The 17,104-nt window shown below is 38.5% G+C and overlaps 1 protein-coding gene across 3 annotated transcripts in view; it reads right to left on the bottom strand.

The window, feature by feature from the left end:
• LOC124794710 (ADP-ribosylation factor GTPase-activating protein 1) overlaps positions 1–16,118 on the bottom strand; it is a 77,024-nt gene extending 60,906 nt beyond the window's left edge. For 2 of the 3 annotated variants that reach the window (XM_047258289.1, XM_047258290.1), the window contains exons 1-2: positions 15,712–16,113; positions 15,457–15,624 (exon numbers count right to left, since the gene is read on the bottom strand). In XM_047258289.1, coding sequence (XP_047114245.1) covers positions 15,457–15,624; positions 15,712–15,771 — 228 coding nt within the window. In that variant the 5' untranslated portion in view covers positions 15,772–16,113. Of the gene's footprint in view, positions 1–15,456; positions 15,625–15,711 lie in introns of all 3 variants that reach the window. The other variant, XM_047258291.1, reaches the window with a different exon arrangement.
• Positions 16,119–17,104: the final 986 nt, after the last annotated feature.

The raw sequence follows: 17,104 nt of genomic DNA, 5'->3' as shown, positions 1-17,104 counted from the left end.
ACACTGTTGTGTAGTGAAGAGTGTTCAGACGTTGTGTGTGCCTTTTTAAATGATGTAACATGCGTTGTCATTACTGTATAAAAATCTTTTTTCGGCAAGTAAATATTATTTCAAGGTATGGGGTGACTCTTTAGAAACGTTTATCAGGTTATTTAATTTTTTTCTGTTTATTCTCAAGGAAGTTCGCATTATCTATGATTGTTTAATATTTTTCAGTTGGAAATATACACCACTTCTGCTTTATCCAATATTGAAACAAACTGCAATTTGAAGCATAAATTTAATGGTAGTGTATTGGATATCAACGAGGTTTCAGTACCATGTGTCATCGGCCATTCAGATAATTCTGCATGTCATCTGAAAACATAACACATCAACAAGGCTTCATTCCAATCAAAGAATGTTCTGTAAAGCAACAGGAATTAATAAACCAAAGAAGTGAGATATGTCTTACTGAAAATGCACAAATATGCTTTCATCACAAAGCAATACTTGTGGACAAATATGACTTTCTAGAACAGATCTTGTTGTAATCCTTTTGGTGCAAAGAACCATTCTATTGAAAAGTGTTTATGGATTGTCAATGTGGAAACAGCAAAACAATTGCAAGCCTTGACTAAGAGCAATGTGAAACCTGGTCAATAGATCAGTCCAACTTGCAGAAAACAATTTTTAGCAAAGAAAGCAGAAAAATCAGTCAACTTCAAACCAGTCAGAAGATGAAGCATATCCAGAAGTATCAATCTATTCAAGCCTACCTGCTTTTGGGGTCTCCCCTCTAAAATTTCAGATAGTATCAAAAAGGGATGTGAAAGGTTATGCAAAATTAAAAATAAGCGAAGCTCAAGAAGCAATTGCGAATAACATTGCTGCTGCTGGAGGATTCGCCCCAAAAAGCTCTTCAAACACCTAGTACAAGCAAGGCATGTCCTGATTGTGAAGATTATAAGCATCTGATTAAATAATTGAAACAGATGTTGCAATTGTCAAGGCAGCCTCAAAAATTGCAAATACTTACATTAGTACCACAAAGCTGGACTATAAAAGAGACAATGCAAGAATTTGGTGTTTCAGAGAGGATCGTATCCAGATGCCGTAAAAGAAGGAGTGGTAACATTTTTTCAGAATGAATAATTTGAAAGAAATGTTTGCTGCATATCGACTTCAGCATGGGCCTGAAATTGGATTTTCCAAATTTTGCGAACTGAGGCCAAAATGGTGCATCACTGTGGGTGCTGCAGGAACCCACTCAGTCTGTGTTTGCACTTTACACCAAAATGTGAAACCAATGCTTGCAAGCACTCCAATTAAAGAAGATTATAAGAGTCGGATTGCTAAAACTATGTGTGTTTTGGAATGCAAAGACTGCATGCTTGATTGCTGTGAAATCTGACCAGGAAAAGAACTACTGGAACAGTTTTTAGAAAGTCATTTTGAAGACAGTGATCCCAATGATACCACTGAGTTCAAACAGTGGGTGCACACTGATAGAGATACGTTAAAAACCAAGCAGATGACCACTGAGGATTTTATTGAAGATCTGATTTCAAAAATTGACAAACTTTTCACTCATCATTATGTTGCAAAGCACCAGAGCAAGCACCTAAAATGCATAAAAGAAAGCTGTAAGCCAACTGAACTCATCATATTAATGGACTTTGCTGAAAATTATTCCTTCATTGTCCAGGATGCAGCTCAAGGTTTTCACTGGAACAACAGCCAAGCGACTTTACACCCATTTGTTGTGTACTTCAGAAATAACTTTGACATCAGCAGCATCAGCTACTGTATAATAAGCGACAGCCTGAAACATGATGCAATCGCTGTACATGCTTTTATAGTGAAATTAATAGAAAATCTAAAGTGTCTCCTTGGAAAAATCACACACATTTGCTGCTTCAGTGATGTGTCAGCTGCGCAGTACAAAAACTTCAAAAATTTTCTGAATCTCTACCACCAACAAAATGACTTTGGAATCTCAGCTGAATGGAACTTTTTTGATACAAGCCATGGAAAATCTCCATGTGATGGAATTGGAGGAACTGTAAAGCACCTAGCAGGAAGAGCAAGCCTTCAAAGACCAACTGAGGGCCAGATTTTGACACCAACTGATTTGTTTAAATACTGTACGAAGAATATCAGAGGAATCCAATTCATTTTTGTTTCAAAAGAAGAAATTGAAACGTTAAAAACTGAGCAGGAGGCAAGGTTCAAAAATGGCTGCACAGTATCAGGAACACGAGAGAATCACCATTTTGTGCCATTAAATGAAAAGCAAGTTTGTATTAGAAGAGTATCCAATGATACATTTTTTTTCTGGCAAATGTTGACCAAAGTCAAGCAACAGTTTCATTGGGCCAATGCATTGCCTGTATATATGACGGAAACTGGTGGATTGGTAATGTGTCTGAAGTTTCAGAAGAAGAAAATGATGTTTTAGTCAGTTTCATGCACCCCAATGGACCTGCACATTCATTCTATTGGCCAGCTAGGCAGGATACTTGTTGGATTCCAAACCAACACATTATTTCTGTCATTCCAGCTCCATCTGCAACAAGAATGGGCCGACATTATAGCTTGTTAGAATCAACTGTAATTGCTATTTGTAACAAATTTCAGCAAATGAATTAACAAGAACTGAAATATTTGGCTTGGGAACCATAAAGAGTACAACTGGTACATGCATTTTTTACTGTAATATAAACGTACGTTTATTTGGTAGGACAAGAGTTATGGGCCACTTTGACAGCACATTATGATGAATTTACCATAGTTTGACCTTTCGTTTTACAGCTAAGATATTGTACCCAAAAGGCTGAACAGGATCACAAAGTTTCAGCATGGCAGGTCTCTTAGATCCTGAGTAATGGTAAATCAAAGTTGATCATTTATTCATTTAAGCTCCAATGTCGAGAAATGTAATGTAAAGAAAATGTAAGTTTATTTGTTCTTAAATGCAAAAATCTCCAAAATAAAAACTTTTTATGATCAAAAAAGGTGAGCTCTTTCCAATGGTGCTGATAAAAATCAAATCTGAGTGATTCCTTTTGAGATATGACCTTTTGAAAGTGAGCCAAAATTGAATGATTAAATTTTTTAACACACTTTGAACTTCGATAACTCAGTTATTATTTGAGCAATCTAGGTGCCACTTGCAGAGCTTTATGACATGCTGGCAGGCTGCAGGTAACTAAAGTATTAGCTTCAGAAAGTTACTCTTTCAGTAGATACAAGGCAATCAAGTATAGCCAAAATTTGGTATGACAAGATTTATGAGCCACTCTGATAGCACACTGTGATGAATTTACCATAGTTTGACCTTTTGTACTACAACAAGCTATTGTACCCAAAAAGTTGAATAGGATCACAAAGTTTCAGCACGACAGGTCTCTTAGATACTGAACAATGGTAAAACAAAGTCGATAATTTATTCATCTCAGTTGCAATGTCAAAAAACAAGCCTTTACGAAAAGGTGGCTAGTGGCCCCACCATATTACTTATGAAGCTGTAATTTGGCAGTGCTTCCTGTAAGGTCTATAAGTACATCCTGTAAAAATTTCATCAAAATTGGAGATGGTCGAGTAGGGAGCTTGTCTAAATTTAGGCCACTTGACATGGAATGACCCTCATGTAAAATTAATGTGTTAATTAAAAACCCACTCAAACAGCCATTAAGAAAACTGTGGACTTGATACATAAGAGTGATTTAGCTAAGACATACACATCAAATATTTCTGGAACCATCTGAGACAATTTGTTTTCAAACATGAACTGTAACAAAAACTTTGATGCTACTTTCCAAGCCTCTGAATAAGAATTACAAGACCTTTTTGCAACCAGGGATGGTTCACAAGTTGTGAAAGTTACCAGCTAGAAGACAGCATCTCGAGACAGATGCATTTTTCTTGAAGTTTGTTTCTGCATGCACATTACAGAAAGCAATCATGAGAATGTCCTTGGAAGCAATAGGCAATTATGGAGTGACAATTAATAAAATATTCTGGGCTGTTATGCTGGGGTCAAATGGATTTCACCTTAAAACCCAATGTATCATCCCCATCTGTGGATTACATTTTGAACAGGGATCACAGCTTTTTTTAAGGTCCGATTCAGACTCTGGCTCACTATTGACTACAGCAAAATTCCATTTCCGCGTAATGGCGTGATAAGTTTTGAATTGTCAACTGCCATCGTCTGCTGTTGCTATCACACCATGGTGGAAGACTGGTGCACATCATCTTCAGTACCAGAATACAGATATCATTCAATTTCACACCCTCCTTTTTACTGAAATTCCTGGGGTGATGGCAACAAATTCCTGCTTTCTTCAGCAGTTGGTAGGTGCCATTGGCCAGTTTTAGGTGATCATGTATCTTCTGGGTGGGTTTTTAGATTACCACAATGTTCTGCTTTTCCCAAGAATTTTCTTGATTTGCTAGTTTTCAAGAAAGAGGATGGTAGCTTGGATCACATGGTTTCCCAAAAGCCCACACACATGCAGACTGTTACCTACACTGGAATCCAAACCACCACCCACATCAAGAGTGATGCATCATTAAAAAAATCCATGGATAGAGCAAGGAAAATATGCAAACCAGAGCTGCTTGAAGCAGAATTAAAGCATCTCACCAATGCAATGCTCAAAACGGTTATTCATTTGCTAAGGCGAAAAGAGTATCAAGACTACTGCATAGAAATCATACCAAAGCTCAAGCACTGGTGAAATCTAAAGTTTTCCTGCCTTTCATTGAGGACATTACTAACTGCATAGGAAAAATCTTGAAAAAGCGAACCCGCCCAGAAATTACAGTGTCACCTAAAATCAGAAATGATGCTCGCCAACTGCTGGAAAAAAAAGTATTTATAGGGTTCTGTGTAGTTGAGGGGAGGTGTATATGAGTACTACAAAAAGAATGGTTAAAAAACAACTTGAAGAGCACAAGGGCAATTGCAGAAGGGGGGAGATTGACAGATCAGCTGTTGTTTAAGATGCTTTGCAGCCAGGAGACCACCACATTCATTTTGATAGGTCTCCAGCACTGGCAGCCACAAGTGGATACCATGAAAGGTTACACAAATAAGCCAAAGAGATTGTAAAACACACCAGGAGTTTCAATAGGAAGGAGGAGGGTGTGAAACTGAATGACATCTGGATTCCGGTGCTGAAGATGATATGTACCAGTCTTCCACCATGGGGTGATAGCGACAGTGGACGATGGCAGTCAGCAATAGCCATTTGCGGTCACACGTTGAAAACTTGACATCACAGCATTGCACGGAAGCATGCAGAAGCAGAATTTTGCTGTAGTCAGTACCAAGCCAGGGTGTGAATCAGACATTCAAAGAAGCTATGATCCCCCTTGAAAATGTCCTCCGCAGATGGGACGGAATGTTGGGTTTTAAGTATCCATTTGACCATGGCATAATAATCTGGAACATTTTATTAATCCTGACATTTCCTTGAAAGTTTAAGTTTTACAATTACGGAGTGAGCAGAAGTATGATTAAAAATCTTACAGGTATTATAATTTCAGTTCTTACAGACATCCTCAATACGTTTCATTAGTAGTATACGTCTTACTGGGCGGCAACAATGCTTAATTCAACAAGTACCCATGAATGACAGCCCAAAACCACTAGAAGACTACAAATCAATCACTGTATTACCTGCACCACCTAAAGCCTTCATTCTTTGTGAATAGCAGAGAGACTACTTTAAGACCTATAACAACCACAACAAAAATCAAGCAAACACCACAGCAACATAACTGCATTGAAAAAGGAGGTGAACAATATCAAATATGCCACAGACAGGTGTGACGCAACCATTTTAACACTGCTCGATTGTATCAAGGCATTTGATTTTAATATATTACTTATGAAGATGAAGCAGATGAATTTCTCAAACACTGGATTAATACTGTGATGTGGCAGCTACTTTTAAAAGAGATATCAATGAGTTGTATGAGTGGGTTGGCGAAATCATCATAGGAACACTGGCTCTTGGAAGCATTTTAATTGATGGAATGGATCAAGAAGCTACACATGGAGCTGAAAGTGTTTTAAACTGACCAAAAAACTTGTTTAGAAATAATAACTGATGAGAATTTTTTTAAAAAATCCACCCTCAAGAGTATTAAAAACAGTCAACTAAATGGTAATGAATTAGAATTTTAAAAAATCAAGAAAATGAACTTGAACATGTACAATGTATAAACTATCTAGGTCTCCACATTGATTACTAACACTATGGACAGAGTACACCAGTAGTATAAACAGTAAATTAAATTCAGTTGCTATGCACTATGGAAGTTAGCCAAAATTGTAAGTATTAAAGACCTCAAAATACTGTACTTTACACTATTTGAATCAATAATGTCATTTGGAATAAAACTATAGGGTAGCTCAGTACATATAAAGAAGGGACATCATACAGAAAGGGCTATACGCATACTGAGCTATGCAAAATGAAGAACAAACTGCACATCAGTATCTAAACTGCCAAACATTTTAACCGTAACAAATGTTTATATGAACAAAATACTAGTACATAATAATAAAAATGGTAATTTTAAGAAAGTGAAGAGGTTTATCAACATGAGACAAGAAGAGAGCAATCCAACACAGGAAAAGTAACAATGATAAAGGTGTGAATGGTGGGCTCCATGTGGTACCCAAGTCGTGCAGCGACCATAAACCATAAAATTACCAAATATGCATCAACCAGTCACAAAATCAGGTTTTATTTATTCACTTTTGCACATTGATTTCAACTGATTAACAGCCATCATCAGTGCTTTCAACCAATATGTCTGTCTTAAGCAGAGGTCAAACAAAGTTATGTCTGACCTCTGCTTAAGACATTACTACTACTCAGGGCACATGTTGGTTGAAAGCACTGATGATGGTTGTTAATCAGTTGAAATCGATTTGCAAAAGTGAATAAATAAAACATGATTCTGCGACTGGTTGCTGCATATTTGGTAATTTTAATGATAAAAGTGTACTATATATGGGAATGTACTTATTCAATTGCCTTCCAAACAGCATCAGCTCAATAAAGAACATTAAAATACCTTTAAGCACACAGTCAGAGATATACTAGAGGAAAATGCATTTTATTCCATAAATGAATTTACTGATTATTGCAAGGAGAACCCAAAAATGTTATTTTTTTAAAGTAATCTTTATTCAATTAAAAGCAATACAAAAGCATGTAAATTTAAACATTTTCTAAAATTGTTTCTTTGTCCTTTGAGTCCTGTACTTACCATAACATTCCAAATTTCTATTTTCTTTCGATAACAGCAACACTATTCCAGGGGCAATTGAGGACTGACTATAATTTATTGGTTACAAGGAGTAGATTAAATATGAAGAAACAGCAGGATGGTAGGAAATTAAGGAGATGAGACCCAGGTAACTAAAAAGAATCGGAGATTGTTGAAAGTTCCAGAAGAAGCATTAGGCAACAATTGACTAGAACAGGAGAAAGGAATACACTAGAAAATGAATGAGTAGCACTAAGAGATGACGTAGTGAAGGCAGCAGAGGATTAAGTAGGTAAGAAGACAAGCCTGGTAGAAATCCTTGGATATCATAGGAGATACTGACTAACCGATGAAGTGAGAAGATACAAAAATGCATAAAATGAAACAGGCAAAAGGGAATGCAAATGTCGAAAAATTGAGATTGACAGGAAGTGCAAAATAGCTTGAGGACAAATGTTCGGATTTACAATCATATTTCACAAGTGGAAAGATGGATAGTGCCTACAGAAAAATTAGAAAGGCCTTTGGAGAAAAGAGCTGTCTGAATATCAAGAGCTCAGATGCAAAACCAGTACTAAGCAATGAACGGAAAGCTGAAAGGCGGAGGGTGTGTGTGTGTGTGTGGTATATATATATATATATATATATATATATATATAAAAACAAAGATGAGGTGACTTACCGAACAAAAGCGCTGGCAGGTCGATAGACACACAAACAAACACAAACACACAGTTTGTTGCGAAAGCTTGAATTTTGTGTGTGTGTTTGTGTTTGTTTGTGTGTCTATCGACCTGCCAGCGCTTTTGTTCGGTAAGTCACCTCATCTTTGTTTTTATATATAATTTTTCCCACGTGGAATGTTTCCTTCCATTATATATATATATATATATATATATATATATATATATAAACACACAAGCTTGTGTCTGTATGTGTGGATGGATATGTGCGTGTGTGCGAGTGTACAGCTGTCCATTTTTCCCCCTAAGGTAAGTCTTTCCGCTCCCGGGATTGGAATGACTCCTTACCCTCTCCCTTAAAACCCACTTCCTTTCGTCTTCCCCTCTCCTTCCCTCTTTCCTGATGAGGCAACAGTTTGTTGCGAAAGCTTGAATTTTGTGTGTATGTTTGTGTGTCTATCGACCTGCCAGCACTTTCGTTCGGTAAGTCACCTCATCTTTGTTTTTTTTTAATATAAATATATATATATATATATATATATATATATATATATAAAAAATAAGGGTCTATAAAAGGGTGATCAACTTCAGGCAATATTAAACAAAGAGAAGAGGATGTAGGTGAAGATGAAATGGGAAACGTGACACTAAGAGAAGAACTAGACAGAGCACTGAAAGACCTAAGTCAAAACAAGGTCCCTGGAATACATGCATTGTCAGAACTACTGACAGTCTTGGGAGAGCTAGACATTGCAAAACTGTTCCATGTGGTCTGCAAGATGTAGGAGACTTCAAGAAGAATGTAAATGTACAATTCCAAGGAAAGCATGTGCTAACAGGTGTGAATATTATCGAACTATCAGTTTAATAAGTCATGGTTATAAGAGACTAACACGAATTCTTTACAGAAGAAGAATAGAAAAAACTGATAGAATTCGACCTCGGGGAAGATCAGTTTGGGTTCCAGAGAAATGTAAGAACATGTGAGGCAATACTGACCCTACAACTTCTCTTAGAAGATAGGTTAAGGAAAGGCAAACCTACACAAAGCATTTGTAGGCTTAGAGAAAGCTTTTGACAATGCTGACTGCAATATTCTCTTTGAAATTCTGAAGGAAGCAGGGGCAAAATGAAGGGAACAAAAGCCTATTTACAGCTCGTACAGAAATCAGACAGCAGTTGCAAGAGTTGAGGGGCATAAAAGGAAAGCAAGGGTTAAGACATGGTCGTAGCCTATTCCCGATGTTATTCAGCCTGTACATTGAGAAAGCACTAAAGGAAACCAAAGAAAAATTTGGAGTAGGAATTAAAGTCCAGAGAAGAAATTAAAACTTTGAGCTTTGCTGATGACATTGTACCTTTGTCAGAGACAGCAAAGGACTTTGAAGAGCAGCTGAACGCAATGGACAGAGTCGAATTGAGGATAGGAGGCGAACATCAACAAAATCCAAACAAAAATAATGGAATGTACTCAAATTAAATCAGGTGATGCTAAGGAAATTAGATTAGAAAACAAGACACTACAGGTAGCAGATGAGTTTTGCTCTTTGGCAGAAAAATAACTGATGTTGGCTGAGGTAGAGAGGATATAAAATGCAGACAAGCAATGGCAAGTAAAGCATTTCTGAACATGATAAATTTTTTTCATCAAATACAGATTTAAATTAGCCTTGTATAGGAGTGAAACAATGATGATAATCAGCTTAGACAAGAAGACAATAGATGCTTTTTAAATGTGATGCTACAGAAGAATGCTGAAGATTAGATGGGTACATCACATACCTAAGGAGGAAGAACTGAACAGAATAGCAAAACAAGAAATTTGAGGCACAACTTTACTAAATGAGGGGATCGGCTGATAGAACATATTCTGATTCATCAAGGGATCACCAATTTATGGACGAAAGGGTGTGGTGGTAAAAATTGTAAAGGAAGGCCACGAGATGAATACAGTAAGCAGACTCAGAAGGATGTAGATTGCAGTAGTTGTTCAGAGATGAAGAGGTTTGTACAAAATCAGTAGCATGGAGAGCTGCTCAAACCAGTCTTCAGACTCAAGACAACAATAACACCAACACTTTATACATCCAGCAACTAGGTTGTACTTAAGCATAACAATAAATCTGTTTCATCCCTTTTCCATTTCAGCCACGCAACTCTGGAACGAAGCACTCAGTAGTTACCTTCTCTTCCCAAAAATACTCTGCATTAGAAGTTACAAGCTCTTCCTGCTCAGTGTACCCTTCCCCCCAGTTGTCCCAGCTCTTTCCATTCTGTCCAACAGCAGACCAATGCTTCTATAACCGTATCATTTTTCACTCTTCTCCATACCAGTCACCCTTTTCTTCATATCTCATTCCCCCTGTGCTGGTGCCGTACATTTCTGTAGATGTTGTTACCCACATCCAACAAAATATAATGAGAATATTGAGCAACACAAGTATTAATTAGAATGAATTTTCCAAAATACTTTAGTATTATTACTGTTAATCATATTGTTTACAACAGTAAACACAGCAAATGAGTTCACTACTCTCACATTTCCCAAGTGCCTAGGACTGTACAATTTGTCATTGGATAATTCGTGCAGATTGCAGTGAAATGGCTTTTTGCAGCAGGGAGATGGATATTTCATCAATACCAATGCTTTTCAAGTGTCCGCTAATATCTTTTGGCACTGCTTCCAGCGTGTTGAGAGCCACTGGGACCACTTTCAATGGTTTGTGCCACAGTCATTCTCAGGAGAAATGGTCCGCAACACACCATGATAAGAGGGACCTGTACACTAGTGGAACCATAATAAGTGATTTAAATGTGCATGTAGGCCCAAAAGTGCCCTCTTGTGCGACAACACTCAGCTGGTGCAGAGCCATCATACTAATGGAAATGTGTGACCAAGTGCCACTATGCCCCACCAACATCACAGGGTGGAATATTGGCATTTGAAAGCATTTGAACAGAGCAGAATGACAGGTCTGCGTGAGGTGGGTTTGTCACTCAGTGCCTCGTACAGGGCAGGCTGGTTCAACAGCGAGGGATATGTGGAACCAGTGAAGAGGAGAAGGTCTTACACAGCACCGACTGTGTGTGTTTGGAGTTTACAGGTTGGTTGGTTGGTTTGGGGAAGGAGACCAGACAGCGTGGTCATTGGTCTCATCGGATTAGGAAAGGATGGGGAAGGAAGTCGGCCGTGCCCCTTCAGAGGAACCATCCCGGCATTGGCCTAGAGTGATTTAGGGAAATCACGGAAAACCTAAATCAGGATGGCCGGATGCGGGATTGAACCGTCGTCCTCCTGAATGCGAGTCCAGGAGGTTACAGGTGCCCAATGGTGAGGTTACCAGTGCCTTTGCACATGTTAAAGCAAAACAAATGTAGATAAAATTCTAGAATTGTTGCACACTTATGCACGCAAATTGACCACACGAAACACTGGCGTGCTGAGTGGCAAAATGTAGTGTTTTCAGACAAGTTCCACTTCAACTTGTCCTGCAATGATAGTCTTCTTCATAGAATGGCTTGCCTGTTTTCCTGACATGTCACCCACTGAACAGCTCACGGATATTGCAGGTCGGCAACTTCTTCATTCAGGTCCTCCTGCAGGCACAATTGATGCTCTATGGACATGCCCACCAACCGTGTGGCAGAGCATTCCCCAGCAGCACATTCACACATTCTGATTCCATGCAACAACATCTAGTAGCTCTGGCTGCAGCATGTAGTAGAGCGACTCCATACTGAATTTCCACAGTCACAGTGTACGTACAGGTCTGTAATACTAATCGTGTAGTTCATGCCCTAATAGGTGGAATACATTTTGTTCACATCACATCTCTCTGTCTTGGTGTTTCACTTTTTCCAAACAGTAGTGTAGTCTCTCACTTATTCTGCTGTCACCTGGAATGGCAAAGTCAATGATCTACTTTTTTTTCCCCCCCACATTTGGGATATCTGGTGTCTGGAGTAAGAAGTTCCACAGAAATTTACCATGTTCATTTTTACCAACTTTCTCTGGTTTGTGGTCATACAAGATCCTTACCACTGATAGATGGCAATTTTCCAGCTCCAGTGGATCATTCATGCCTAATCATTGTGCCTCTGCTTATAACTGGACTGAGCAACCTTCTACAACAGCTCTAGATATGATCAGTTGTTTCATCAGCTTCTTTGCAGAGTGTGCACATTGGGTATGTCTCAATTTTGCATTTATGGCATTAGTTCTGAAGGCTTGTTCTTGTGTAGTAAAAATCTTTCATTCAGTCTTCTTCTTTATAGTTCTGTTGGTCATTCAAGACCAGATTTTTATCTATTTCGTCTTCAATTTTCTCCAAAAACTGCTTATGCAATGCTTTATAGTGCAGGCTGTCCATCTGGATTTGGTGCACAGCTTTTTGGTACTGATTTTTTGTTTTCTGTACTTTGAGAAACTTTCTGTTGTTGACTTCGATCACCACTGATTCTTTGCTATCTTTCACAAAGTCTGGCAATGCCCATTTCCCTTCTTCCACTGTCTGCCTCACTTGCAACAGTCCTCTACCGGCTGCTTTTCCGTGCAAGCGTGGCCTATCAACATCACAGCGAGGTTGGAGGTATGTGGTGAAGTGTCATGAGTTTCCTTGTTTTCCTGTTCAGATTATCCAGCTCTATGTATATCCATTTCACAAAGCCTGCAGTGTATCTGAGGATGCTTATGACCCAGATGTTTAAGGCCTTGAAGGTGTAGGTATCATTCAACTTGCTGTTCAAAATTTTCCTGGCCCTTTCAGTATACTCTTTGCTGACCACATTTTGTATATGCTCATGGGTGATACAGTCCTACTCCAAAATGCCTACATATTTTTAAGCTTCAGGTTGGTAGCTCGTGATGGTTTGTCCATTTGGCATTTCAATTATATCATAATTAAATATTATGGAAATGAAAGAGGAGGTAGATGAAGATGAAATGGGAGATATTATACTGCGTGAAGAGTTTGACAGAGCACTGAAAGACCTAAGTCGAAACAAGGCCCTGAGAGTAGACAACATTCCATTAGAACAACTGATAGCCTTGGGAGAGCCAGGCCTGACAAAATTATACCATCTGGTGAGCAAGATGTCAGACTTCAAGAACAATATAATAATTCCAATCCCAAAGAAAGCAGGTGTTGACAGATGTGAAAATTACAGAACTATCAGTTTACTAAGGCACGGCTGCAAAATACTAACGCGAATTCTTTACAGACGAATGGAAAAACTAGTAGAAACCAACCTCGGGGAAGATCAATTTGGATTCCGTAGAAATATTGGAACACGTGAGGCAATACTGCCCCTACGACTTATCTTAGGAGCTGGATTAAGTAAAGGCAAACCTATGTTTCTAGCATTTGTAGACTTAGAGAAAGCTTTTGACAATGTTGACTGGAATACTCTCTTTCAAATTCTCAAGGTGATAGGGGTAAAAAACAGGGAGCGAAAGGCTATTTACATTTTGTACAGAAACCAGATGGCGGTTATAAGAGTCGAGGGACACAAAAGGGAAGCAGTGGTTGGGAAGGGAGTGAGACAGGGTTGTAGGCTCTTCCCGATGTTATTCAATCTGTATATTGAGCAAGCAATGAAGTAAACAAAAGAAAAATTTGGAGTTGGAATTAAAATCCATGGAGAAGAAATAACTGTGAGGTTCGCCGATGACATTGTAATTCTGTCAGAGACAGCAAAGGACCTGGAAGAGCAATTGAACGGAATGGACAGTGTCTTGAAAGGAGGATATAAGACGAACATCAACAAAAGCAAAACGAGGATAATGGAATGTAGTCAAATTAAATCAGCTGATGCTGAGGAAATTAGATTAGGAAATGAGACACTTAAAGTAGTAAAGGAGTTTAGCTATTTGGGGAGCAAAATAACTCACGATGGTCAAAATAGAGAGGATATAAAATGTAGACTGGCAATGGCAAGGGTAAAGTTTCTGAAGAAGTGCCAGGAAGTCATTTCTGAAAGTATTTGTGCGGAGTGTAGCAATGTATGGAAGTGAAATGTGGACAATAAATAGTTTAGACAAGAAGAGAATAGAAGCTTTCAAAATGTGGTGCTACAGAAGAATGTTGAAGATTAGATGAAGAGGGATTGAATAGGATTGGGGAGAAGAGAAATTTGTGGCACAACTTGAGTAGAAGAAGGGATCGGTTGTTAGGACATATTCTAAGGCACTAAAGGATCACCAATTTAGTATTGGAGGGCAATGTGGAGGGTAAAAATTGTAGAGGGAGACCAAGAGGTGAATACACTAAATAGATTCAGAAGGATGTAGGTTGCAGTAGGTACTGGGAGATGAAGGAGCTTGCACAGGGTAGAGCAGCATGGAGAGCTGCATCAAACCAGTCTCTGGACTGAAGACCACAACAACAACATTATTCACAGAAATTGTTAACTTACTAAGGATGTATTGTTGGATGTAACAGAGGGCTTTAAGGTTGCAGTCTCATCAGGTGAAATAAATCCATGCATAAATAAACAGGCTATAGTAAATTCCACTCCTAATTCAGCGCATTTCAAAAAGATGAATTAAACTAGCTCCAAAATCTGATAAACAGTTGCAGAAATGTTACAACAATAAGAACTTGGGGTTTATTCCTTTCAGCATGAAACCGACTGCTGTCTTGTGCAGAAGTTTACAATTTCATACCAAAATATAGAAATACACCTTGTCAGGTACAGAGGAAAAACCATTAAACCAGAACACTTTCAATAATTCAAGCATCAAGAGTTGATTACTTTGAAAAGCTGTTACTTCCACAGAAAGTGACAGTGTCTCTGGTGTAAGCCAGTGGAGCATTGTTTGCATTTAAACAGCTTCCACACCAACACCAATGCATCAGGGCAACGGCTCATTTTCTTGAAGAATTTCCTTTAATTATAAAGTAACCTTTACAAATTGAGAGACAGGGGGGGGGGGGGGGGGGTGCAATAGACCGCAGGATTCAAAACATCTGACTACATAAATGGAATTTACTGGAGGTGTTTATGTACATTTTCCTCTATTATTACACTTCTATTGCTGTTGCTACTCTAATTTTGTACCATATCTCAAAATTAAACAAGCCCTCTTTCTAATCAGTGTCTCCTCTATTTGGTGAGCATCAATATATCCTAATTTGTAGGCTAGGTGTTATTTCAATGTTTGATTACACATGCCTCATACAACTGAATTAACTTTCCATTAGTGCAGGCAGAGGAAAAAGTTACTGCCGAGTGACTACATATAATGAAGACTACAGCGAGTACGACCTAATAAAACCGAGAGAGAGCAGTTCATCTTTATAGTCTGGCATTACTAGTTACGTTCTTGCAGAGCACTTTGTCACAATTTGTGTACACATAAGGTTAAACACCACTAACAGAGTGAAAACAACAGACAGATTCATGTACAGCAGAGTAATACAGAATAATACAAGTAAGTAACAAAGAAGGAGCTTTGCAAATATAGTCAAATGTGTAACATAACCACTCCTGCGACAGTCACCTTCATTTTTTCAAGTTCAATATCCTTCCACTTATCCATACTAATGGACCGCACAAATGACAGATGTACTCCCAGTCCTCTGTGTTTCCCAGAGCATTCTAAACAAATCCATATTCCATATGTCACAGAGGCCCATTGTGGATTGTGAGTCCCACACTCAAAACATTTCTGAAAAAAAGGTATATATCAAAAATAATTAAAAAATCTGTTATTACTTTGCTGCAAACTTTTCACGACGCAATGACTTACACTTACCGAATTCTCGTCAATCGGTTTCAGTTCAGATAGAACTCTGCGGGTTCTAGGACTGGCCATATTTACACTCAAATTCACACTACAATGGACATAACATCTCAAATCTCACACAAAACTACAACACCACACACTACAAACATTCCTGGGGTTAAACCTAACCCCCAATCAATCCGAACACAAGTTGTCAACTTTCAATAGCAGACATGATTGACGTGTACTGGGTCAACGATGTACGCTGCAAATGCTTCGTGCAGAGATGACATACTCAGAATGTATTTATTTCATGGAGGTATAACTCCTTATACCTCCATTATTTATTTCAGTGAGTTTGTTCTGCCATTCTTGTTTTATTCTAACAGCTCTGATTTAGGGGAAAGGTTGAAATACAGACCCGCAGAATCTACAACTGATTCATACCGCAGCAAAGCAAAGCACAACAGCTGGTTAGCACTACTAATGAGCACCAGTTAGTTATATTTCGTTAAAGCACAAAAGTGGAAACTTTATAGTCAAGAACTGACGCTGCAGTAGTCAACTTTGGCACACCAGTGTAGAAGTTGTCACAGATTCAGCTAAGTTAAAAAGATTAACAAATTCGCACGTTTATTTGTATATACAGCGTGTGGCAAATATTCTCACTGATTAAAAGTTCAAACAAAATACAGATGGACCAAAATAAAAAACCTTTATTAACATGAATTATAGCTGTGCAGAGGGAATTCTGCAATTTTAGACTGCTTCACTCAAGTGGCATCATCCACTATCAATGCATGTTGAAAGCGACTTCACACATACTGTATCAATCTAAAGAGCTTTTCTTGAGGAGTAAGACCAGTTTCTTCCTGTATTGCATTTCTCAGGGGTGGCAGAATCTTCGGCCAGTGTTTGAACACATCAGTATAAGATGCCCCCATAGGAAAAAGTCGCAGCGTGTAATGTCCGGTGACTGTCATGACTCGATGTGGAGAAATTAAGTGTGCAGGAAATAGCTGCCTCTGACCAATCTACAGCGCATTGAATCTTGATACAAAAGAAGTGTTGATCATATCATCGTATTCTCTTCAAAACAGTAAGGACCAATTATCCTGACTCTTCTAACCAGGCGCCATATAATAACTCAGCCGTTAAGGGTTTTTCACGACGTTCACGAGGATACAATCCTCTCCAACATCGGAAATTGTGACGATAAACACGTCCCTACAAGGGATCCCGATAAGTGTATTCATTACTGCACAGGTCCACAACATCTTCAGGCCCATTTTGAGTGACATTTGCACGTGACCTCACGCGACTTTGGGAATCATGTTCATACAACTGATGAGGCACACATCTTGTACAGATGAATTTGCAAGTCCTGTTGCAAAATTCGGCACGCGCAGCAATCAGATAACTG

Source organism: Schistocerca piceifrons, chromosome 4 (genome assembly GCF_021461385.2).
Source record: "Schistocerca piceifrons isolate TAMUIC-IGC-003096 chromosome 4, iqSchPice1.1, whole genome shotgun sequence".
Classification (NCBI taxonomy): Eukaryota; Metazoa; Arthropoda; class Insecta; order Orthoptera; family Acrididae; genus Schistocerca; species Schistocerca piceifrons.
Note: the sequence above shows the minus strand (reverse complement) of the source record. Positions and strands in the feature narration are given on the sequence as shown.